Source organism: Chelonia mydas, chromosome 8 (assembly GCF_015237465.2).
Source record: "Chelonia mydas isolate rCheMyd1 chromosome 8, rCheMyd1.pri.v2, whole genome shotgun sequence".
Lineage (NCBI taxonomy): Eukaryota > Metazoa > Chordata > Testudines > Cheloniidae > Chelonia > Chelonia mydas.
In genome coordinates this window covers 77,122,789-77,149,808 of record NC_057854.1, presented here as the reverse complement: position 1 = coordinate 77,149,808, position 27,020 = coordinate 77,122,789, and the positions used below count along the sequence as shown (strand labels likewise).

The window sequence follows — 27,020 nt, the reverse complement described above, 5'->3', positions numbered from 1 at the left end:
AGAATCAGCCATAGTTCACAGATTAATACATCAGAAAAGGGGGTTTCCTCTGCAGCAGGGGTGCTGGAAGAATTTGTATAATGGGGGTGCTGAGAGCCGTTGAACCAAACTGTGAACCCTTTATATGATGGAAACCACTTCAAGTCAGGGGGTGCGAGAGCACCCCCAGTTCCAGCACCTATGCACTGTAGTGGAATTAAAGACTATCACCAAGTAAAGGGGAATATCAAGAGAATAATGTCTTGAATTTATATAGCACCCTTCATCCCAATGGATCCTCAAGAACTCCATAAATAAACTGAATTACATCTACTGTATATATAGAGGTCACCTGGCACTGAAGTGACTTCTGGTTTGAATGACTGCAATATCAGGCAACAATGTAGAACAGGAAATAATGAAGAATTCCATACCTGACTGAAATTGAAGGGGCAATTTCTACTCTGGCAAAAAATGCCATGCGGTCCTTCACAACCACAAGTGGTCAGGACCTCAGTTTTACATCTCACCTGAAAAAGGATGTGATTTACAACTATGTGAGATTCCAAATTTGTTGAACCCCTAACACTGGATTTAAATAGAAAGTTGCTCAGAGACTGAAGAGAGGTCGGGCAAGGTATCTTCCTTGTCTTTCTTTTCCTTCTCTTATTGAGGGATGCCATTTCCTCAGTGTGTTTTCTACATGACCTCTCTACTTGTCAGCAACCACTGTGGCTTCATACTCCCTCCAAGTGAATGGTGTGACGTGGTACACACAATACTCTGTGGAACAACTGACAAGGGGCAGCAAATTTCCAATTCTCTAGACAAACAGGCAAAGCTATGAAGTGGCCCTGATTAAAATGGCAACCAACATTATTAGTCTTAAGTACATAGCATTGCATTGCTAATATGATTGGTATTATTCTCCTGCCTTTGTTTTCCTTACTTCTTTTCGATTAGCTCATCACCCTTGAAAAGTCACGATAGTGTGACTGGTCTGTTAAACATATTACTATAGGAAAAGGTGTGATTTTCATAGAAGTTTGAGCTTTGTTTTCTTATGGAAAAGCTTTTTTATTGGTATACAGTTCAAAGGAAAGGTGTCCTAACATATAGTTCCAGTTATGTTTATATGACATACATTTTATCCCTGCAATGATCACATAACTCTACGGTAAAAGGTATAAAAGTAACATTTCTTCTATACCATTGCTGCTTTCTCCTCTAAAAATGGCAATAAAACTATTCTAATGAGCATGGCAACTTCTAGCTGTCTCCCACAATTATGCAACAGTGATTTCTTCTGCTGCAATGTTCTTTTAAGTTACATCCTACAGACAGTGTCTCACCTGAAAGATTACATTTCTAATAATAGACAGGATTATTATCAGATATTCCTGGGTTTCATTCCCGTAACTGCCACTGTTTGACCTTGAGCATGTCACTCTACCATCTGTTTACGCATTAGTTTACGCATCTGTAAAACTCAGATATAATGTCACAGAGGAATTCTGATGCTTTGTACATTGATGTTACTAATATGCCTGAAGATCCTCAGATGAAAGGTTCTATACAAAGTAAATGCAAACCATTATTCTCAGAGCTCAATGACTGGTACAAAGAAAATAATTTCGCTTGCATTTGAGCGTGAAGCAAGGTTTTTTGTTTTGTTTTGTTTCCTGTAGCAGTGCTATAAGATTTCAGTACTTACTGGTACTCCTGAATCACCCCTTTCTCCAGGGTTTCCAGCCTTGCCCTGGTCAAATAAAATTATTAAAAGAGAATGCTGATGTCAGATAAATTCCAAACCAACGTCAGGCAAAAATTCCTAGTGGAGGTATTAGTGCCTAATGCCCAGAACATTTCTGATACTTACAATAAGTCCATGAACACCCTTTTTCCCTGGATCACCGCTTTCTCCCTGACAAATAACCAACGATGAATGAGTTCAGTATGAATTTACTAGATTTGCCACACAGAAAACTACACATGTAGAAAAAGAAAACTACCATGGGCTAAATTGTGCCATCATTTACACCAGTATAAATGTGGAGTAACTTCACTTAAATTGATGCATCTACTATGGATTAACGAGACCAGAATTCAGATCTACATGTCTACTATATACATAAAAATAAGAACCTCAATGAAGCAGAAAATTGTGAGTCCCTCACTGAATTAATAGCAAACTCAAAACTATTTCATGGTGCCCTTTACTTTTTTTTCTTTTCCATCAGTCAACACCGTATAAGCGTCCTCTGCAGTACTGAACAAAACAAATAAATAATTACCTTAATACCTTGTGTCCCTTGTTCTCCTGGAGGACCATCTAGACCCCTTGGACCCTGAAAATTAAACAAGTGATTTCTGGTTTTAATTATAAACTACTGACAGTAACTACTATAGAGGTTTATCAGAAAGATACCACATCAGCTGTACAACTGAATGGAAAACTACCCATTCTCTTAGCATGGAGCTCTGAAATTCCACATGACGAAAAGCACTTTTTATTTTGCTAAATGTGAAATAAAGCATCAACTATTATAAAATCAGTTTCCAGCTTGCTGTAATATGAGTCTAAAAAGAAAGCCTTTACTGTTTAATATTTAAACAAGATGTTTAACCTGCTTGAAGGCAAACTCTATTTCTATGCTTCTAATTTGCATATGCATCTTACCCACATTTTGTGCAGACAAACCTGCATTTGCAAGTACAACTGGTTATTTGGATGCTCACATCTGGTCATGCTGTCAGCTGAATGTGAAAAAGTTGGTCTGGGACTGAACATCTGGCCTTTCAAATTTAGACAGTACAGTTCTTCTGATGTTAAACCAATATAAAGCCAAATATAAATGGTGAACTATTTTTCAGCAGGGGCTTCCCTATTTCTAGATTAACTAGTGTCTCTTGAAAATTGAGATTTTGTAGTACCAACATATGAACAAAGGATAACTTACAGTTACACTGTATATTGCATTATAATTCATATCTGTAAAATGGGAATAATTATATTTATCTCCTTTGTAAAGCACTTTGAGATCTACAGATGAAAAGTGCTGCATAAGACCTAGGTACTATTATTATTATATATTAGCAAATGTTTAAATTAAAAATATTCAAAAGTGTTTGTTTAAAATTAAGCATCTGAGTCCATAAGTAGGCATCTAAATCAAAACAACCAAAAGTAGATAATGACCAAAAAAGACAAGGGATATCTCATCCATACTGAGAATGGAGGATGTTTTTATGATTCTAAACATTAGAACCATTTGCACCATGACAATAAATTTAAGAGAACTTAATACAGATATAGAACAAGTAAATCACGACCACCAGATCTTCATCAGCATTTAAGGACTCGATGAATTATTCTCTTCAGATGTGGTCAGAACAGTAATATTTCAGGATGTTGTATTTAATAACATGGATACAGTTTTCTTAAAAGCAAAATAAGATCTGCAGTATCATACAGCAAAGTGAACTGAGGTGTACAGAAGAAAATGGTCTGCAGTTTCAAGTGCACAGAACATGGCTGAGTAACACTTCCAGATAGTCTAGAGTTTCCTACATTGTTGGCCACTTGTTCTTCAGATCGCATGCTACATTGTTCCATCTAGACAGTCATGCAGGATTTCTACATTGTCACGAGAGCGATATTATACACAGTATTTTTCTCGTTGGTAATTCAAGGACTCAGATGAAAGCATGTTGTGTAAGACTCAAGACTGTGAACAACATGCTGCAGCTGCAAGCAATGTCTAAGTGTTGCTCTCGGTCGTCACACTTGTATGTGGTTAGTAGAGAACTGCTGGAAGACCCTCTCCTTGGGTACCTGGGACCACCCTGTTCTCAGAAGAGCACTATGTTTAGCTGGTTTTGCCTGGCTCACTTTCTCTCTAAAACGTGTCTGACTCACACGTGTTCCTCTTGCATCACAGAATTCTGTTTGATCAGACTTGGATTTAATAATGTAAATCAAGGGCTAGATCAGGGGTTCTCAAACTGGGGGTTGGGACCCCTCAGGGGGTAGTGAGGTTATTACATGGGGGGGTCATGAGCTGTCAGCCTCCACCCCAAAGCCTGCTTTGCTTCCAGCATTTATAATGGTGTTAAACATATAAAATGTGTTTTTAATTTATAAGGGGGGGTCACACTCAGAGGCTTGCTATGTGAAAGGGGTCACCAGTACAAAAGTTTGAGAACCACTGGGCTAGATCCTGACAGGTGCGGTGCACCCAACTCTCTGACACTTGAGAGAGTGACAGGTGATCAGTGACTCTTGGGAACCGAATATGCTCAGAATCATGCAGGATGGGGCTCCTAAACTGCACATTTTATGAGAAAAGGGATATTCCCGCACTTCTGCTTCTGGCAGGAAAATGAAAATCAATGGGAAAGGTAAGTTGGCTAACGTTTTTGAAACCCCTTTAGTTTTTGGCACAGGTTTTGGGAGCAGTTCTTGTATTATTCCAACCATCTCTCCTGCCCTGATCTAATAAACAACTGAGCGTAGAATGATGTGTAATGCACCAAACAAATCACTCAGTAGGTCGTATGTAACTTGAACTCTGATTCTGGGGCCAACCTTGCTTCCGCTGACAAAACTCATTAAATATTGCATGGCTGGGCACAAAACCAGCCTTGGTATATACTTATTGTGGAAGGTGATTAGCTATCATGCTAATAAAAACCTAGACAGACCGAGAGATAGGGCTGGGGCACCTGTGCATAGCTGATTCGCTCTTAACAAGGCATTTAATATACTCTACAACACAGAGAAAGGAAAAATCAGACACAGTGAATTGTACTTGACTCAGAAATGCCAGCTATACATCTCAGAGCTCAACTTAAGCTTGCCTTATCCATCTTTTTCTTGGGTCCTTCACTGAAATCAGGCCTCCCAGGAGTGGCCATCATTTTGCACACAGCAAGTAGAACAACTACAACAGAAACACCTCTTTGCCAGAGAGAACATGCTCATGTCTTCTCCTACCTTCTTTCCAAAGCCACACAGCTCTCAGAAATGAACAACGAAAAGAAGCTTTGTCTGGTATATATGGTTTTTCATCAAGTAGGAAAATCTAATCTATAAAATTTTCCTACCTAAAAACACAAATGCACTGGGAATAATGTATGTTTTCTAAACTGTTATAAAGAGCAAAGGAACAGAGAATGTGGAAGTAACTTTCAAGGGAAAATGGGAGTAAAAGGGTGAACAAAAGTACACATCTCCTTGCCGGAAAAAGGCCTGATCCAAAGCAGACTGAAGACAATGGAGAGGCTCCCACTGACTTTGATAAGATTTGGATCAGACCCAAAGATTCCCTGATTTTAAAAGGGAGCTTGACCTACATAAGAGTACATGACTGGACTCCAAGTGAACTTATATAACTTTTTAATCCTGATTATTAAATTATTATACAGTATAATTTAGAAGAAAGAAAAACATCTTCATCTAATTAGATTCAGCAAAATGTCTGATTATTGCCACTACTTTATCACTGCCTGAGTTCTAGTCTAACATTCTTTGATTCCTAACAGCCTATACACCCCACAACAAAATGTTCCATACATTTCCACAGGAGAAGAAAAATAATCCTACCAAAAACTCCTAGGATGCCCATAAGAAGATAATTTATCATTTTAATGAAGGAAATACAAAAACAAAAGCTAAATTAAATCCAACTCTGGGATTCCCAGTGCATCCTGTCCTGCGTGTGTCTATTTTTCACATTGTAAGCTCTTCTTCACCTTTGGTTTGCATAGCACCAAGCACACTCTTACAACTATTCAAATAAATGGTACTCGTTACAGAGAACGCTCAACTAAAAGTCATGTACATTCCTAAGTGTTATTATAAAACCCACGTATCTACTTACACAACATTCATAATTTTTTCTTCTTTTTCCCAATGTGTAAAGCAGTCTTAGTTCCATATTACCTTGTTCAGAATTGCTTGCTCATGTCATCTAATGCATGCACACTTGCTTGCAATGCATATATAGGGCAGGCTGGGTAGACTTACTGGAAATCCTCATTTGTCTGACTTATCTGATAGTAGTACCAGGTGGTACTCAGACTTTTCTAAGGGAGAGTGGAGGAAGGAGACACATTAGTGATGGAGAATCCCAGAGAGGGCAAGTGGACAGGTCAGTAAGCTAAAGAAGGTTGGAAGTTGAAGGGAGAGTCAAGAATGCATCACACAAGGAAGCAGCCAAATAAGCAAGAGAAGACACTGGAAAGGGGGAAAATCAGAATACTAAGTAGAGCAGTTGCAGAATATAGAGAAACTAAATAGGGAGGGTGTATGATCTGGGGTACGTCATGCACACATTGAATTTTTGCTGGACATAGAGCCACCACTGTTTTAAGGGAAGGTGACTTCAGTTGTCTATTCATTAGGAAGAACTTAACAACTGCTTTGATCATGACTAATCAAATGTCAGCTAATCAAAATAAAACTTGGGGGCAAGAACTAGAAGCCAAGGACTAGGTTTTGAAACACCGTAATTTAATTATTAAATGAACACAAAATAAAGGAAATGAACATGATGTCCAGTGATACTAGGTATTGTATTAACCTCTTGCCTGCCACAGGGCAAAGAATACGAATCCAAAGGAAGGGCAGTTGTATACTCTCTATCAAAAGCAGAGCATCATTCCTATAAATACTACTGTGTGACTCATTATTGGCACTGTTGAACTCGATCAGATAGAATTAGTATCATTCCCTGCAGTAGCTAGTGCAGAAGGAAATACACACAATTTGGCTGCAGTTATTTAATATAGGCTACATACTGTACGAGTCTACGAACTGCAGAGCTGGGCAAAACAGCTGCCAAGTGATCACTACTGCTTTTTTTCTTTCGCATGAGTTCAGCTTTGAGGAGGGAATATATTATCATGCATGTTTATGATTATTTAATCATAATTAACCAAGGAATATTTGCCTGACAAAACAAATAAACAAACAGCTCTCTCCCCCACCCTGTTTCCTAAACACAGGAAAAAGAATGAACACAGCATACTCTTATGTTTTTCCCCCACAAGTTTAATATGCAAGAACAATGGAAAGTTACATCAATTTTAAAACCGTTTGCCTTGAACAATTAAGGATACACACTTACATTCAGCCCTTAGTAACATATCACAGACCCCATCTGATTTTTGTCCACATGCACACCGATCACACGTTCTTTCCTGCTCTCAGTTCAGTACTATTAAGAATATACTGAACCCATCTCATCAACTCACATAGTTGATATCCTTATTCTTCTGTAATTTAGGTTCATTAGACCAAATTCAGACCTAGCTGGAGTGAGTGCAACTCTATAGGCTTCAATGGAGTTGCGCTGCTATCCCCTTCCCTGACTTTGGCTCATCATTTGCATGCATCTTAGAAAGGCTTGAGTTTGAATGACTATAAAATGTTTATTCAAGGTGGGACATATGAATGCCTCCTAACCTTTAACATACTGAACTTCACTCTGAAAGATGTTAGTGACTAAGAATGGTGTAATGTATAATAATGAAAATATTTCTCAACAACTTCTCATTCTTCTTCTTACCATTCCCTGCCATGCAAAAGCAATCATGTTTATACAGCTATTATATCATCTTTAATTTGCAAGGACACATCCTTATTAAACATAGGGCAAAGAGTGCTAGCTCAGTGAAAATTCCCCCTGATTTCAATGAGAGTTTTGCCCAGGCAAGGACATCAGAAGTTGGTCCATAATTTATATTTTATCGTTACAAAATAAAAAGGGAGACTGGTTATATTAGCAGAAAGAGAAGAGGTTATAGTAAGAACAAAAAGCACCTGGCACCTCATGTTTTAGGTTATGTCTATACTAGAGTGGGAAGGTGCAAATTCCAGCTCCAGGAGACATATCTGCACTAGCTCTAGTATGCTAAAAATAGAAGTGTAACTGCAGTGGCACAAAGAGTTGGAGGACTTGGCTGTCCTGAGCACAATCCTGTCTGAGACCACAGGTACACTTGGGTGGCTATGGTTCTATTTTTGCCATGCTAGCTAGTGTAGCTATGGCTCCTTGAGCTGGAAGTTCTACCACCTGCTCTACTGTAGACATACTCTTAGATTTCTATTGCATAAATTAGCTTGCATCACAGCAGTATGGTACTAACAGCTCTCCTGACTGATATCTGGGTACTAGTGAGCAGGCACAGCAGCTAGCAGGAAGAATAGCTGCATTCCTGTAAGCAGGGCCCTTTTATACTTCCAGTAACACCTCTCCTGGGTTCATACAAGCTCTCAAGTTCACCCATCTTAAGAAGAGTAACCCGATTGACTCCCCTCCTCAAGTACAATTATTCCCACCTCAGCAAGTATCAATGTGTCCTGCCCGAGAGGAGCCACCAGCGTGGCAACCTCTATATTCCCTTGTCACAAGTGCAACATTTAAAGAATAAAACATGGGTTACTGCAGGACCAGAACCAACAGTTCCCATGCTACTGCTGCTGTTCCTATCTCTGGCCTCCCCGCAGTAGGCAGGTGGCTTGCCCCTCCACAACGACTTTAGTTGGGATGCAGAAAGTCTTAAGCATGAAGTGGTGAAATACTGTAGAAGCTGATGAGACTCTTACTTGGTAAACTGCACACCAAGTGGCACAGTAAAGAGAGAATGAACCTCTGGTAGGGAAATATTCAAGCATGAACAACTGATCTTTTCTTCAGCCGGTCAGAATTCCCCCATGTACTGAAGTCTGCATAGTTGGACAGTCTTAAAATTAGACTGCTGGGTAATCTTAAATTCTAAATGGCTGCTCAGGGCTTAATGGTGTATGGTATAAAGCCATTTCATTGTGTAACAATGCAGCAATAGCTGGTCACTGCTCTTAAAACTTCCTATAAATTCCAGCTGTGAAGATGTGATCCGTTCTTTTATTTATACACAAAGGGGAATTTTCATATGTTTGTATTTAACTTTTGCATGCAACTTGCTGTATGTGCCCTTTTAAATCCTGCCACACACAGCTCAGGGTTCCCATACAGCTTTCATTTGAATCCAAAGGTGACATCTTCGGTTTTAAGTGGTCTCTATATATTTTTCATACATTAATCCCATATTGGGCCCGATCCTGTAGTCTAGAATGTAGGCAAAATTCCTGTTGGCTTCAATGGGGAGTTTAGCTTGAACAAAGACTGCAGCATTGGGATCATTTTGTAACAAGTCCTAATGAAGCTACTTTTAGCAGTGCAGTGTCCTGCTGCCTCCCCACTGCTGGAGCCTTTCCCCACCACCGTGAAAGACTCTGGCAGTAGCGAAAGGCTTTGGTAGGGAGACAATAGGGAAAGGCTCCAGCACTCCAAGCTGCTGAGCCTTTCCCCATTGCCTCCCCCCGGCAGAGCCTTTCACTGACATGTGTAGCTACATGCTGCAGTGTGGATGCAGCTTGTTTTTCACTGCGGTTTGTAGCTCTACATACCATTCATGTTGTTGCAAGTCGTGTCTCATTAGCTGCTTCCCACAGTTCACTTGATGATTTTCTGAGCTAAATTATGTATGACTGTTTTCACATGTAAATTTATTTAACCAGTTCTGAACATTTCCAGGTGTTGTGTTTTTAGGAGGACTTTAAAGATTATTCGTTGTTTAGTTAAAAGGTATACTATTATTATTAAATCAACAAATACATCCCCAAATTGTAACATTTTATTTCCTTAACCTTTTAAATCATGTCAACAAAGTAATATTTTAGAAGAATAAATCCATTGTTATTAATGAAGTAGGAATGCAAACACCCTATTTTCATAGGATTATAGCAATTCTCCTTGGTGGGACTTGAAGATGCTTTTGTCTGTGAGCAGTTGAGCTTTAAGTTAATTTCTTTAATCCTGCAACCCTAACTCAGACAAATCTTCCATTTAAATACAAGTTTTATTTGAGTTAGGCCAGCAGAATCAGACCTATAATGTACCGGATTTAAAATATCCATCACAATCTCATGGTTTTATATGTAGAATAACTATACAGGAACATCTAATGTTAGCACAGGCACTTAGGGTGGACATAGATACTTTTAGATGAAAAGTGGATATGAGTACATGTTTCAACTCAGCTTCACATATTTGATCAAGTGTAAAAGACTGGGATAAGTTATTCTGTATATCTCATCCTAAAGAAAAGAAAACTGTGATGCGGCATTTCTAGTTAGAAGCATCTTCATAATAAGGTTTATTATTACACCAATTCCTAACTTTTAGCAGAGATTATACATTTTACGTGCAGTATTTCACAAATGGTTCATATGTATTGTACTAGCAAAACAGAAGCAAATTACAACAGATTTATTTTGAAGGAGGAAACCATAATTGAAGGAAGAAGAACATTATAGGCAAGATATTAACTTTCTCTAATGAAAAAGTAGTATATTCTTAGTATTATATAAAGTATATTTCAAATATATTGGAAATAAATATAAAACACTTTTTTCTAAATATCTTATGTCATATGTAAGGCAGTAATAATAATGAAAGAAAAATTTAAAAGACCATACAGGTCACATACTTTTATGATGCAAAACAAGTTTACTAAACTTAACCTTCTGTATAGGACCCTAGTGTTAGGACATATATGTAAGCTTCTTAAGTATTTATCTTTATCCAACAAAAGTTAAAAATCCTCTAACCTTATATTATTCGTAAACTAAAGTATATGAACATTTTCACCAAAAAACTATATATTGAAATGTCTTTTTTTAAAAGAAGGAAATGATGTAACAGATATTTAACTGTATGAAAGACTATTTTTGTTTACAGTTCCTGTTACAATAAACTATTTGACAGAAAAGGATTCAAGAATTTTGGCAAAAGAGACCATTAAGAATTTGTTTTAAATGTTCTCTAAGTAAGATGATACCCTACTTTTCATCTCATAAAAGACCCTGTTCTTTAAGGCATCAAGTGCCCCCTGGTTCAAAGCAGTACATTAAATCTAAGGTGATGAGTGCTCAGGCCAACAAGAATAAGTAATTAACTGGCTTTCTAAGAGGAAGAGTTCACATGGATCATGTATCAAACCATCACACTATTTTACAGCTTAATTGGTCTCTTTGAAACTGTTTAACTCAATGGAAAAACTCCCATTGACTCAAATGGGCTTTGGATCAGTTCACTGTGCACAAGGAAAAAAATATAAGTTTCCACATTTTGCTGATAAAATAGTCTAAACTGAGTTTTATGGTGCAGGAATATGATGATGTTAGGTGTCATGTATAGCTTTGTTTTTCCTCTCCTAAAATTATACAGTAGGAATTGTAATTTTCTTTCACAGCCATTAGAAGGCATTAAAAGAATGCTGATAAAGAAAAATTTTAGTCTGTAAAACATAGAAACACAGTCGATCAGCCGGGATGAGGGTTTGCATTAATATATTTCTGTAAGTAGAGATGGGTAAAGTAAACAAGCAATAATTTTGGTTCTGATCCTGCTTCCAATTGAAGTCAATGGCAAAACTCAAACTTACTTCAATGGGAGCAGAACTGGACCTTGGATTTATTTCTTACTAGAAGCACATGTCTTGTGTGTTATATTTCAGTTAAAATGCCTTGAATCGATATTGATGATATTGATAACCTTGCAGAGAATTCAAAAGAAGCAATTGGAGGTGATTTAGAAACTCAATTCCTATTAAGTCATGTGCTGCTCATTTCTTTAGGTAAAATATAACAACAATACTACTTACTCTTCGTCCTTTAGATCCCTGTGGTCCTGGAGGTCCTCTTGCCCCTGAAGGACCCTAAGTATTACATCAACTCATTATTTAATATCCACTACAGAAATACCTCCAGAAGTGACAAGAGGTCTATATTATAGACTACATATAAAATCTCATAGTAGTTCAATATAGGCTGAAAAAAAATCAAGCATTCTCTCTTTCTAAAAGCTCAGAATCAACCAAATTACTTTAGTACAACTTATCCAATAAAATATGCTTAGTATTGGCTTTGTGCCATTAGTACTGGCTTTGCGCTGGGTAAGAAATAATGTGGACTGTGCCTTTCTCTAGCGGCTATTCACATAAATTATAAGAACCTACTACTACTACCAGCTCCTTTGGCTCAAGTGGTAGAAACTTGTGTTTTAGGGTGCTACAAGACTCATCTGCTATCCCTGCTGGTGACCCATGGTGGAGAGTGTAACACAGGCAAATGAGGAAGATTCCATTTGTTTTTGATTAATAGTAAACACATCATGCATACTATTATTTGATTTTAATTAAATATCAGCAAAATAAAATTAAAATGGCTACACTTTAAATCAGCCTTGAAAAATTCTAGCTCTGGGCAAGTAAAAAATATAGGTAAAGGGCAGGTGAACAGTATTTGTGCCTGGCTAGTATATTTTCATGACAGTTCTGCAAATAGCCTTAACAGTAACAGAACAAAAGAGTGATTTTTAAACAGACTGCATTTTATGCTAAATCAAAATGTTGGTCTATACTTACAGGCAATCCTTGTGGCCCTAAAGGCCCAAAGCCCCCTGGAGGTCCTGGATAACCCTAAAATGGAAGTAGATATAGAAAAGGGATTGAATAATTCTGATCTTAATTTGCTGAACTCAAAATTGCAATTTTGGCAGGTAATGGCATTTAAAATAATCCCCCCAAAGCTGATTATATCATCTTCAGAGTATTCGAAAGAGCAATCCACTCTCCAAGGTCACAAGATATGAATGTGCATCAACAAAAGAGCTTTTACGAACAAAACCAGATTTTCAAATTTCTAAAACAGCCAAAAGATTTCCATCCCATCCCAAAGATAATCCAGTCTGGCAACTCTGATTTGGTGAGCGCCTAGGACACAGCAAAATTATAGTTCTCCTGGATACATGTTGCCAGAGCCAAAACCAGAAAAACTTTACAGTGCCACAATCCAGAACTGGATACATACATTTCAAAGAAGTCATTTAAATTTGGGATGTGTCCCAATCCCAAAGAACTTGTTTGCCATCCATTATCTTCCAACCAGGACTGTGCATAGTGGTGTGAACAGTGATCATTGTAGACAAGTGTCAGTGGTATTTTGTGTGAACAGGACTGGGAAGGAAAAATTATTTTGCAGGCCCACCCAAGATTGCGAACTCCAGCTCTGGTCCATAATGTAACGGCATGTTACATTTACTGCAAACACTTACCACACAGCATAGCACTTTCTACCATGACTTGAGGACTTGGGACTACTTGGGACTACTCACAGTAGTATGCACTAGACTTGGAACTACTCACAGTAGTATGCACTATGGCTGATAGTAAAGTGTTAACACGATTGTGTCCTATACTAATAAATCCTTGTTTATTCAGTTCCTGGCTGAGATCTGTTCCTGAGTGTAAAGTGGTAGGTAGAAGGTGAACCCAGTCAAGACAGATTTAATGTTGGTAGGAAGAGTGAAGTGCTTCAGAGAATATCATCCCCTTCCTACAGACTGATCTGGAGCCTAGAGGTCCGCTCGGACTCTTCTCTGCTAATGCACACCTAAAGAGCAACTGCTGCAAAAAAATGTCTATTCTATTGGCTAGAAAATACATCACACCCTATCAGTCTCAGGCCTAGTGATCTGTGTGTTTGTGATTTCCAGCTTGACTACTGAAACTCACTATATCTAGGAATGAAGCCATACACCCTGAAAAACCTTCAACTGGTACCAAATGCATCACTCTACTAGGACAATGGTTACAAAATACATCAGCCCACTCACACATCACCCCAGGGCTCTACTCTGTGCACTAGCTTCCCTACCGAATAAAAAGAGTTAGCTTCAAGGTCCCTGCTCTTGCTATTCAAATCCATCCCTGGAACTCAACCAAGCTACCTGAGAGACTGCCTCTCCCTCCTGCTCATGACCTCCCACAGCAGCTATCATTAAATATAATAATGATGCTGTGAGCAACAAGAGTTTTGTCTTGTTAGAAAAAGAACATTAAAAGGAGAGAGGGAAAAATCATGTAACAATGTAACCACCAGTAGACCCAGTATTGGCCCCCCAATTCCAGGAGAGGATCCCTGACTCTGAATCCCAAGTGGAAATAGGTGCCTCTCTCAGGGTGTGTCGATGCTGCACGCTTCTTTCATCAGCATGTTGTATATCCCCGTGAAACCTCCCTAACACTGGTACAAATAGCAGGGTCAACGGTGAGGTACAGCTTAGGTGAGTGAAGACATGCCAGAAGGGGCTGAGTATGTAAACAAGTACATCCCCCAATGGCTGTCTATTCACCCAAGCCATGTCTCTCTGCCTACACTCCTATTTTTAGCAGTGTAGCGTCCCACTGCCTCCCTGCTGCTGGAGCTTTTCTCCAGTCTGGCAGCCAGGAAAAGGCTCCAGCAGCTCCCTGTTGCAGGGAAAGACTCTGGCAGTGGGGAATGGTTCTGGCTGTGGGGAGCTGCTGGAACCTTTCAGTGTTGCATCCCCTCTGCCAGAGCCTTTCATTGACATGTGTAGCTACATACCACAGTGTGGATGTGGTGTGTTTCTCATTGAGGGAGGTAGCTACATGCAGTGATGAGCTGCCAAAAGCTGAAATACCGGTTCCTTCAGTCGCTCTGGATCTGCAGGGTCTGCCGCTGAAGTGCTGCTGAAGACCCGGAGCGAGTGAAGACCCGGAGTGCAGCCAGGTGAGTAAAAATTAAAAAGGGACTCTCAGGGGAGCCTCCCCAGCCGAGAGCTCAGGCGGGCCGGACAGGACGGTCCCGTGGGCCGGATGTGGCCTGCGGGCCGGAGTTTGCCCATCCCGTTAACAACCGGTTCTAAACCGGCTTCAAAATTTAACAACCGGCTCACGCGAACCGGTGCAAACCGGCTCCAGCTCACCACTGGCTACATGTACGCTATATGCCACTGCCAGTTATGTGTGAAGTGTAGTCATAGCCTCAAAGTCACTCAAATACCCCTCTCCTTGGCATTTCCTATTGGCTAGCGAAGGCAACTCCCTGCTCAGCTTGCTGGCTTCTGTCAATCCCTTTTTCAGGTGCCTAATTCTCCCCATGCAGTGTACAGAAAGCCTGGACAACTACCAGGGTTGTGAATTCTACAAGGCAGCAGAGCATCTAAAAGTCAGGCACTGCAACACCTGTGAATCCAGCCCTTAGTCTTAGAAAGTAGTTTCTCTCTCAGCAAACATAATCCGCAGACTATGAAGTTTACTTTTCCTTGTTTTTTGTCATGCTTGCTAATTCACTGGGCTTCAATCCTGCACATAAATCTGATGAGAGAGCCGTTTTTTAAAAAGTGGGTAATTCATATTCACTGCATGCTGCTTCAGTCTGCAAAGTACTTAGCAAGCTGCTAAATGGAAACTTTCCTAGAAACAACATATCGCAAATGCTTTACTTTTCCATAAGGCTTTTTGCTCTTGGCATGGCCAAAATGAATTAGGTTTTTGGGAAGGAAAAGTTCCTTTACAAGTAAAATAAAGCTGACTTGTACCTCATTTACTGCTTACCATGACACCTTTCTCCCCAGGAGGGCCCACTGGTCCTGGACTGCCCCGCTCTCCCTTTAACAAACAATTTAAAAAAAGAGAAGAAACAAATTTATGGTGTGTTATTTCACTGGCACAGTTCTCTTTCCATAGTGTAAGGATTTCTTACTGTGGCAGGGGTGTCTGGCTATTAGGGGTTAATGAGGCTAAGTGCCACAACTGTGTAGGAGTATGTCTACAATGGACCTGGAAGATGTGATCTCCAGCTTGAGAAGACATACCTGTGCAAGCTCTGATTGAGCCAGCGTTCTAAAAATAGGCATGTAGCTGCGACATCGGAGGGGCTAGCTGCAACAACTACATTTCTACTTTTCGTGTGCTAGCTTGAGGAGAGCTAGAGCAGGTATGTCACCTTGAACTGGAAATTACAAGGCCCAAAGGGGACTTCTGGTTGGTCTAGAGCCACTCCAGACCCTGGAGGCTGCAGTATACTGGGGACTTGTGACCCCCTAGCACATAATACTGTAGGCAGCAGGAGGAGGAGGAGGTCCAGCATAAGGAATACAGGCATCACGGGGAGTATTTCAGTTCTGCCCCACAAGGGTAAAGTTGGAAGGCCCTCTGCTCATGATGTCTCGAGCCTTCAGCCCCGGAGGTCCCTGTAACACATGAGCTGCAGGCAGAGGAGGGCAGAAGCAGAAATCAGGCTTCTGTGGGGCTATTTCAAAGCACAGGTACTGTTCCTTACTGCCACTACTCCTACTGTTTTGGACTTAGCACCAAGTAGGAAGGGGGAGGGTTTAAACTTCTGAGCCTGCTGGTGGTGGATATTAGGTAGGTAAAAAGTTCAGAACCTGCAAGTTGGTTTCATGAACCTGAAGGATTGTGTGTGGGATCCTCTGAGCTAATGAGAGTGATTCTGAGCTCTAGAGAGGTTAGGTAGGAAGAAAAGTGGTTATCAGCCTGGAGGGACACATGTGCATTCACACACACAAGCACGTGGGAGGTGTTTCTGAGCATGTGGGGGTTTGGCTGTAGGAAGAGGAGGCGGCCTAGGAACTTTCTGAGCTCAGAGGATGATGTGTGGGCAAGTTGAGTTCAGGTGGGAATGGAGTCAACTGATGAATGGGGAAGTAGGTGAACAGGTGTAAGAGAGGGGGACAAGTCAGTAGTGGGGAGATAGATGGGAAGTGCTAGATTAGGAGACAACAGTGAAGGGGGAATAGAGGAATAAATATGGTTTTCTCCCACTGTAGCCTTTACTATAAAGCGTCCCATTTCCTCAAAGGGAAGTGGGAGAGGGCACCTCTTTTTTTCCCCCACTTCCCCACCAACCTTTCTTATCCCCCCCAGCACAACACCTTCCTGTGATCCCCCAGATGCAACCACAGTGTCCCAGTTTTTTGTTTTGAAAATAAAATCAAACTACAAGTTACTCTTTCCCTTCCATTTACTAGGTGGCTTACAGGAAAGAGATTCAGAAAGCTAACTGGGCTATGCAACCCACTGGCAGCAGGGACGTGCCTTGCATGGGGATATGTCACATTCCTAGCTACCTACATTCTTTATGCACCCATGAGTTATCTATAACCGTAACAAATAAACAAGAGAAAAAAAACTTCACATTTCCCTCAATTTTTTAATAACACGTACATATGGGCAAGTCAAGCCCCCACCTCAGCATCAACTGCCACTGCCATTTGTCTAGCTCCCAGGCTAGAAGGGGAGGAGGGTTTTTTCCTCACTTCTTATAGCCTGACTCCTCTTCTATCCTAATAACCTCCAGCCCAGCTACTAGGCCTGGCTGAGGATTAATCTCGGCTGCTAAAATACAGCTTGAAAATAACAAATGATTCCTTTATGTTATAGAGAGGCACTGGGTACATCACATTACAGTACACCACTAATCATGAAGAGACAAGTATCCAGTGTAGTCATGGAAACTGTCAATCTGTCATTAAACAATTTGCTTCCATTTGCTGACAGATTTGCTACACTTCCTCTCCTATTTTAAACCAGCATCTGAAGTAAGTTTGTAAGTACATGAAGAGAAAACAAAATGACAAGATCTCCTTCAATACTGTATTCTAGGCATGCAGTTATGATTAAAGCCTTATAAAATTTATCCATATTTAAGATTTGACAACCAGTGCTTTCATTTCATGTATTTCCTTTTCCTTGTAATATAAACCAACAGTAAAAATATCACCATATTTTCATGGAAGTTATAATAAATTCATAGAGTAAGATTTTGTCAGTAGCATTCTTTTGAATTCCAGCCACCAAAGTTGGTGAACTAATTCAACCCTGCAGGATTAAAATATGAATGGTGCTAGATCATTCTGACAAATAATTATGTGTTTTTTATATTTGAAACTGACATTCAGTCAAGTAATAGCTTCCTGTTTTTATCTTTTTGTTAAAGTAGAACTTGTCTAATATTCTTAGACTTACATTATGGTAATAATATTAACACTGCCAAACATTACATTCACAAACACATCTGAGTGTCATATAGGAGAGGAAACTGTAATTATGTGCATTTATTGACTTAGCTTCATTTAAAAACTGGCACAGAAATTTTACTAATGCTTATTGCCAAATTATAGTGTTCCGCTTTTATCTCTCTCCACAGTGAAGTGAAAAATGGCCACCCAATTAAAACAAATACTGATCATGTCACATTCTCAGACTGAACCCAATGAAATAGATAGGAAGGCAAGCCCTTGGGCACAAACAATATCTCTGCCCACTCCAGTAAATTCACAAGCTCCAATTTCATTATAAATAAAGGCAAACGATCCACGTGCTAGTCACTGGTATTGGATTTGTGCTGCATTTGATTACATCCCTATGTGTTAAAATGCATACTGACATATTAGTTTATGTCACAATGATCGCTAAATAATCTATCATCAATGTATGGTTTCTATAAGCGATTTATACTGCTGTTCAGACTGAGGTGTTAGAAGTTACCTTTTCACCAGGGATTCCAGCAGGTCCAATTTCTCCAGGTAAACCAATGGGTCCCTACATGAAAAAACAAATGGATTTTATTTGTATGATGCCCATGCCGCTTCGTGTTTTTGCATCTGCCAACAAACAAAGGGCAGATTGTGGAGTCCTTTTTCAACCTGGTGAGCCACCTACTCACAAGAGTAGACCCAGTGGTTTGCAAAGGACTGTTTGTGTGAGTCAGAGTTCGTCCATGTGAGGAAGTGTTTTACAGCCTAGCCCATAGGACTTCAGGGGCAGATAATTAATACTAATTCCCAACCTTCCCCTTCCTGGTAGTCTCGCCACAGCATTACAGAGATTTTCCTAATATACCATTTTCTCTGTTGAGCAGACATCTCTGGTAGTAGCTTCTGCTGACGTTATGCAGTTGGGGCTAGACTGTGGCCTGTGGGAGGCACCTCCTGTACTCAGATCCAGATGCAATCCAGGGATGTTGGAAGAAGGGGAAATATTATTTAATTATTATTTAACTTTTATGTTGTGGTAGTGTACCCCACACACCTCCTGGGTGTGGTGTTGTGTCCCATTTAGTGGCACCGAGACCACTTAGAGAGAGATTAATGAGTCTGCTCTACAGGCATATGGCTTTTAGCTCATGCAGTAGAGGCTCATGCATTTAGCACCAGAGGTCCCAGGTTTGATCCTGCCCGCCCACAACCAGGGTCTGTTGGTGTTACAGTAGCACCTAAATGCTACCACAAGGCTGGTCCTCATTGTGCCAGGTGCTCTATCAACATATAACTAGCAATGCTAATGGCTTTCCCAGTGCTTTAGTCCTAGCCACAAATTTCTAGGAAGCTATAAATTCATCAAAGAATATCCTCGATGTCACTGGAACGCAGCCCGGGCAAAATAAAAATACTATTGGATTGAGGTAATACTTATTGTCTCCTGAGCTTGCTAGGAATGGAACACCCATTGAAGTCATGGGGAGTTTTGGCTGAGAAAGACACAGGATCAGATCTTTTCCTAAGAAAATAGCTCTCTCATGACCCTCTCCTACGAATTTCCACCAGTATTTTACAGGCTGTAACAAAAGATCTATATGGAGGGGTTCTTCACAGGGATGTTCCACTAATAAAAGATAGGTCCTTTTGGAACTAGTCCACTCTCAGTGGCTTCAGTCCGCTCCCACTGAAGCCAATGGTAACACTCAACAGGCGGAGAGTTAGGCCAATGCCGAGTACTTTTCAAAAATCTCACCCCCAACACCATGTAACACACCGCCACCACAACATTCCAAATAAATTAACAATTAAATAAAACACCTACATCTTTGTAGCATTTGGATCATTGTAACTCTAGGCCCTGATTCAGTAAGGTACTTAACGATGTGCTTAACTTTAAGTAAGCCTGTGTGTAGCCCAATTCACTTCAAATGCCTACCGTTAGGCAGGTCCCTAAGTACCTTGCTGAATTGAGCCCTAAATGCAGAAAACAAGGAAATTTAGAGCGAGGCCTGTTTTCCAACATACAGTTAAAACAGGACAACCCTTTGACTAGTATCCTGATATTTCCCACTGGGTATTAATAGTGGAGGGCAGCCTTAGCTTTTTTTTTCTTTTTGCTCATCTTATTTAGCAGGTGCTGTTTTTCTGTAGTCCACTTGGCCAAATTTTAATTAAAGCTGCAATTTTTTTCCATACAGTATTTCATACTCTCTGCGACAGGTACTAAGGCAATGAAAACATAAATAAATTGGCTTATTTTTTAGGGATTTGTTTTATTTCAAAATATATTGATAGGTTTCGATGTCCATTTTAGATACGACCATGATGAGATGGAATGTTGAGGGGCAAGGGTCCATATAAAGGCAGATAGACAGATGTCAAAAGAGATAATGGAAGCTAAGCAGCTACAATATCTGAAACCATATGGCGAAATGGTGCCACTTGCATGATTATTTATTTTTAATTTTATACATATATATGTTGTTCAGTGGAGTTATGCTGCCTTTTTTCTGAATCTCTCTAAAATGGATATATAATTGACAATTACAGAGTATCCTCCCAGCTTCAAAAGACTTGGATGATTGACATTTCTTCTCTTGAGGCTGTTGTTAAAGCTTTTGGGCTCCCTCTGAACTCTTTCTTTTTTTTTCTTTCTTTTTTTTTTTTTTTAAAGAAAACGGAGTCTTACTTAACAAACAGAGGGGAAAAGGCATCAGGGTAAGCAGACATATCTGTCCAGTGCAGAGTTTAAAGCAGTCTGTTGACAGTGTTTGAAAAATACCTTCCATAAAAGGCTTGTACAGTTTGCCTAGGAAAAAATGAAAACATCTCCAATGGAAGAAAATGTCCTTTCTGTAATCCATAACATAATTACAGACTCTCATTTGAATAGACCTGTAATCATTAATCCTACTGCATATGCCTTCCCTATATAGCCCACACATTGTTTTACTTTTACTAGCACTACCTCAGAAATCTACCATCCTGGAGACATATTCCTTCAATTTGAACTGCCTCCAGTTTCTAGGGTAGAAGGAAACTTTGAAAACGAGGCACTATGTAAACAAATGAGAGTCAAATTATAGAGGAAAAGGCAGTTCTTTATATTGAACAACAGAAAATATCTTCTTTTTATGTTCATTTTTAACCATTCTTTCATACCAATAGGAACACATACAGAACACCAAACCCTGTCAACAAGACATCTTGTTAAAATGGATATGTTTTATCAGTTTGTACATAGTAACAGCAGTTTATATACCAAGTGGAAAATTCTGGCTCCACTGAAATTAATGGGAGCTTTGCCACTGACATGAGTGAGTTCACCCCAGACATATAAACTCCATCTGACCGTTAAAATCAATGGGACTTCTCATGGGAGTAACTCCTCACCAATGGAAGTCAGAGGTTCACAATCTGGCCCAGTTTAATAGCTCTTAATTGTGATAGAGACTACAAAAACAACAAACCAATTACACCTACAGCCAATTTGCTAAAGGAAGTCTTAATGCTTTGAGGCAGTTTAGCGGCTCTGGGATTTGTGTTCTGAACATTACATTCACAGCCTGGACTGAGAGTAGGGACTGAATTGTGAAAAGCACACAGTCATGTTCTGAGAGACAACTCCTTAACTAGTGTCAACTGTCACAGCTTCAGGGATTTAAACAAAATGGAGCTAGGATGGTTTAGTCCAGCTGAGTATCTGCCCCTGAATGTATTACAGGTAAGAAATAATCTTTATTCCTGTTGAGTGCATTTATTTTATTCTGAGAGAATCATAGCTAGAAGCTACGTGGAGCTGTGTTCATTTGGAAGAGTTATTTTCCCTGAAATGAGATTTAGAAGAGATATTTCAGGTACTTTTAATTTTACAGGACACTCCATGGCTAGGTGGAAAACTGGAAGTGCCCACACTCAAGGTTGGTTAGTGACTGCAGCCAGTTACTTCCAAGCAGGAGTAATGAGCACGGGCTCCTTCTCCCTGGGACATGAAAGCTGTGGAGAGGGTGGCAGAAACAACAACGGGAGCGATAGGAAAAGAAAAGAAACAGTCAGTATAGAGAAGCTGTGAATGCCTTGGGAAAGGAAAGCACATTCACGATCCCAATTTTGAGCTATTTGATGAAGTGAAAAAAATTAATGCACATTCAGTATTTTACTAAATATAACAAATAATAACAGATCCAAATGTATGATTAATGTATTTTTATAGCAGTAAGGAAATTGCAAAACAGCATGTAGACATGGCAAAAATGATGTATGAATGCTGCCCCTTTGTTACACATATTAGCTGTCCCAGCTATGTATTGGCATAATGATGCCTTTTGCTTCTGTAAATAATTATCAGTAAATGCTTGACTCAACTCCTTCAATTCCACCTTGTCTTCTGAGGATGTTGCAAGTTTTTTTTCAAAAAGAAAATGCACAGAGCTGGTGGTCCCAGCTACGTACTTGGAGGCAGCAGATTTTCAATAGCACAAATTAGAGTTAGGGATCCAATCCCAATGACTTTCAATGGGAGCTGGGAGCATAATTGCCCTTTGGTGCTTAGGAGATTGAGAGTTATGGTTCAGAGTGTTTCCTCGATTGTAACTCTTTTTGGATCTTGTTAATAAACATGTGGAAGTTTTTGGCTGTTGTCTCTTTTTGGTAAGGTGCAAAACAACTCCTTTAAGCCACCTTTACTACATTCACAAGATATTTCTTCCAAGAGTTTCCAACTGGAAAATCATGCAAATGGGCCACAATCAGTCAGCAGCTATGTGCGCTCCAGGTTTTGAACACATTAAAGCATCATGAGGATACCTCTGATTACTATTAAATTCTGGAAGAAAACTGCTTTAGGGGGTCAGTGCAATTGTAAAACAAGTATTGTTGGAAACATGTTCTCAATTTCCTTGCTACCCTGAAGATCTGGATTAGCATGGGGTTAGCAAAAGTGGAACATTTAAAAAAAATGGTGAGTGAAGAAATAGCAAAAGGCACCTGGAATACATCATATAAGTGATCATGAAATATGCAGTGTTGTTGTAGCCATGTTGGTCCCTGGACTGACACTGCTTGTGAAGTCTGGCAGAAATATGAAAGTTACTAGTAATGTAGTAATATTCAACTGTGTTATGTCTGTAACACATTAAATCAGATTATGTGTATAAGATTCAGAAGTTGGCAACTGCTATCTCTACATACATAGGAATATAACCAAGTTTAATTAGCAGTAAGCAACTTTAACTAGCACTTAAACAGGTGTTTGTTTTTCAAGAGCAAAAATATTCATACACACCAGATAGCTGTTACTCCTTTTATGATTTAATTATTATTTTATTTCAGTCTATCAAAATCATTGCTCAATAGATTTATACTGGTGACAAAACAACAAATTCAGGGATTTCTGCCTTTAAACATGCTCTGTTATATATATATATATATATATATATGTTCAATAAAATCCACAATCAAGGCCACTAGAAAACAGCAGGTGAAAAATCACTGCTAGATTTTGTGATTTGTACTCTGCTCCCTATTTTCCTGAAATTTGAGCTGTATTAGAAATCTCAATGTTTAATATATTTTGATATCATAGCCAGTGTTAGGCCATCTCAATTACCCTGTGGAATACAGTATAAGGAGGGTCTGCTATCAGTGCTTGAATCTCACTAACTCTAGCGTCTGAAGTTGTAGCCCCCAGGGAGGCAGTTTGGGGTGTGAGCTGGCGAAGAAAGCACTTGGATAAGAGTTCAGAGCGTAAGGGCTTCACAAGGCCATAAAAACTATATTAAAATCTCAAAATGAGGGAGGTTCCTTAAGAAGGTGATATGTGTGAACGAGTCCTTTTAGAAACTTTGAAACAGTGGAATGAGAGAACACTGTAAGTCTGAGTGGGAGGGTAGCAACCTGAAATGAAAACTAAACACACCCTGACAGAGCTGATGTTGGGGCCCAACAGCTTGACCTGGGGGCTGTTATCCAGGATCTTGGTAATAGAAGCTTACAACAGGATGAGATCTTGTTGTGAAGACCAGATGGAAAAATCTCTTCCACTTTGATTTGCAGACTGATCGTCTAGAAAGGTTACTGTGCTGTTACAGGATCTTTTCGATTTATGTGGCTCTAATGCTGTCCGTTGTGCTCAGCCAGCCAACTTCCAGGTAATCAGAGTAAGGAAGTGGAGTCTGGGAGGAAAATTTAATATGGCAGACTGGGGAGAGAGATCGGTGGCTGTGTGGACAAATGCAGTATGTCTGTGAGCTAATAATGTCTGGCCCAATAAGAGGCTGTAAGTGTCACTGTGGCCACATCCTGACTGATCTTCCTTATGACCCTTTGGGAGATGGGAAGAAAAGCACAGAGAAGCCAATGAAGCCAGGGGATGAGGAAAACATCTTGGAATGACCCTGGCCTTGATATCTGCTCTGGAGCAGAAGACAAGGCAAGATCTACCTCAGGGAGCCCCATCAGTGGAATAAAGGCTTAAGAATAGAGTGACCACTCATGGTTGGCTGAGTACTGTCTGCTGAGGCAATCCACCAGATCTTTGTTTGTTCCTGGTAAGTGAAGGGCCAAGGGAGTTATCCTGTGAAGCTGGTAGCATGTGCACTGCTTGATTGCTTCCTGACACAGGGAGATAAGCAGGCATCCTCCTGCCCATTGATGTAATACATTGTGGAGGTGTTTCTGTCAGGATATGTACTGTGGTTCCTTTCAGGAACAGTACTGGAGATACAGGTGCTAGAGGTATTGGTACTGGGGCCAGGTTGGCGTCAATAGTTATTAACAAGTCTGCTGGTATTGTTCAGGACTGTGGTACTGGTAGGTCTGGCACGGAAGGTGCCAGTGAGGAGTCATTGCCAGTATTGAGCTTCATGGCATAGTGCACTTAATTCTACATGGATGCAACAGAGAGTCAGCCCCGCTGGCCTGTCCAGGGTGATCAGGCATGTGGGCTTGTGAGTTAGAAATGTTGGAAGGCCTAATGACTAATTTCTTTGATTTCTCCCATTCCAGAAAGAGGATCGGTGCCATGAGTTACCCCTTGAGCAGAGCTCATATCTGCCCTGCCTAGTGGAGGCGGTACCAGGTTTTGGCGCTGATTGCCAAATCTGGTTTGGAAGACTGAGGACAACTGAGTGAAGAGGATGCAGATCCTTTCTTGGTACCAGCAATGGAAGCCATCCAGGTAGAGTCTCTACTTACAGGAGTACGAACACAGCGGGATCTCTGGGAGGAGAGTCCCTTTTTTAAACTAGAGGTTGCAAGCCTGAAAAATGGGAAGGTTAATGGAGTTTTCAAGGAGGATGGGAAGGAAGAGAAAGGTCAGAAGAGAGATCAGAGAGTCAGAGACTAAGGTGAACATGATGGGGGTGCCAGCAGAGATTGAAGAAGAGGAAAATTCTTGATGATGTTAGTTTTCTTTTGAAAAAAAATGGCAACCTCCTGGGCAGACAAAGTGGGACTGAGGGAGCCTACTAAAACATTTACTGATGTTTATTTACAGAAACAAAAACATCTTTATACCAATAGGCTGAGCCAAATAGTTTTGATCTCATACTAAACTTTCTCAAAGTTCATGGGGCTCTTTAGATCCAGGGCTTTAGTTTGGCTCACATAAAGAAGCCAACTGCAAAGTTTGGATCCAGATCACTACAGGTTTGAGCCCATCTCTGCTTATTACAGAAGAGGATAAATATCTGCCAAAGGTAGTGTATTAAGTCAGAGTCCTTTGGCATCCCCATAAACTCCCTTTTGGCACAGTGGTACACTCCAAAAATCAAATTGAATGTGTTACAGAGGAAAGGAAAAAGGAAAATAACTGAATGAAAAAAATGATCACGGCCATAAACCTTGTTAAAAAATTAGGCCATAAACTTTCATTTGCAAGGATTTCTGTACGAGTCTCTAATGACAAATATCCCTTTATAGAAGCCTCCTTGACATAAGCATTTTTATGGAAAATGGATCAGAGACCAGATCCCACATCTAACACATGCGTAAGGAAGACCAAGCATACTGCCAGAGCACATGCTTTGTGTTAGAAACCGGACTACAGTGCAATAATTGGAAACATATTGTATACTTAGTGCAAAATAGAGTATATAGTAATTTTTTAAAAGGCTTGGTTAGAGAGAAGCGGATATTCTTCCAGTTCCAAAAGAGTCATGTGTAAGCAGTTACCTGTCAGGCTATATAGACTAATATTTACTTTTAAGTCAAAAGAAAATTTTCCAATGAAGCATCATTTCATATAGAATTCAAAATTTCACCATATTCATAAGACATAATGTTAATGACATGATACAAATAACCATACAATATTTTCTTGCCATAAGAAAATCTTTATATTATTGTACTCTTTTCTTTCCATTCATCCATGAAAACTTTCCCTGCATCTGCACATTCCTCCCAGCTGGAAGATAAGATCTAACCTGTACCAATGCAATAATTATGTCTGCTTGTAAGGATTTATACACAGACACTTTTCTCAAGAGCCTATAAACTTCAGTCTTTGCAAAGAGTTTCCCTCACCTAGGTACAGTATTTAAAAAACAAACAAACAAAACCAACCAACATTCAGATTTCAACACATTAAACTGAATATTTCTAGGGTTTAAGACAGTTTCTTTCTATGTTAATTTTAACAAAACAACAACCATATTACAAACCTGAGCTTCTATTACTTTATGTCATACTGATATACCTAGAATTGTGTTTTCAACGTTTACTATGAAACACCCCCAACCTTTGAAACTAAAGTCCAGTCTCAGACCAAGTTCAGCAGCCCTGCATTTTGAGACATAATAAGAGTTGGTGTTTTTAGATTAGTTTGATCTTATTTTTCATGGTCAACAGCAAAAATAAATTAATAATTACAAAGGTAATGCAGCTTATTTGCAAAAAAAAATAGGCCTAATGGTTGTCCAGCTAGCAAGGCATCCGCTGTACCCCTGCAACGGCAATGCACATCACAGCTAATAATATGGGAAGAGAAGCATGCTCAAAAAAGCCACTCTGTTCCCAACGCACAAAGGAGGGGGTGGAACCTTGGCCTGTCCGCTAACACCATTGTGCTGGCTTTCTGGGGAACAGAATATTGTGCTGCAGACAGACTCAGAGCAGTTTACTCCCTCC

General features: G+C 39.9%; 1 protein-coding gene across 2 annotated transcripts in view; it reads right to left on the bottom strand.

The window, feature by feature from the left end:
* Positions 1–27,020, bottom strand: part of COL24A1 (collagen type XXIV alpha 1 chain) — a 235,788-nt gene that overhangs the window by 64,951 nt on the left and 143,817 nt on the right. For both annotated transcript variants that reach the window (XM_037906297.2, XM_043552998.1), the window contains exons 25-31: positions 18,403–18,456; positions 15,448–15,501; positions 12,454–12,507; positions 11,692–11,745; positions 2,274–2,327; positions 1,859–1,903; positions 1,694–1,738 (exon numbers count right to left, since the gene is read on the bottom strand). In XM_037906297.2, the coding sequence (XP_037762225.1) occupies positions 1,694–1,738; positions 1,859–1,903; positions 2,274–2,327; positions 11,692–11,745; positions 12,454–12,507; positions 15,448–15,501; positions 18,403–18,456 (360 nt within the window). The remainder of the gene's footprint in view (positions 1–1,693; positions 1,739–1,858; positions 1,904–2,273; positions 2,328–11,691; positions 11,746–12,453; positions 12,508–15,447; positions 15,502–18,402; positions 18,457–27,020) is intronic.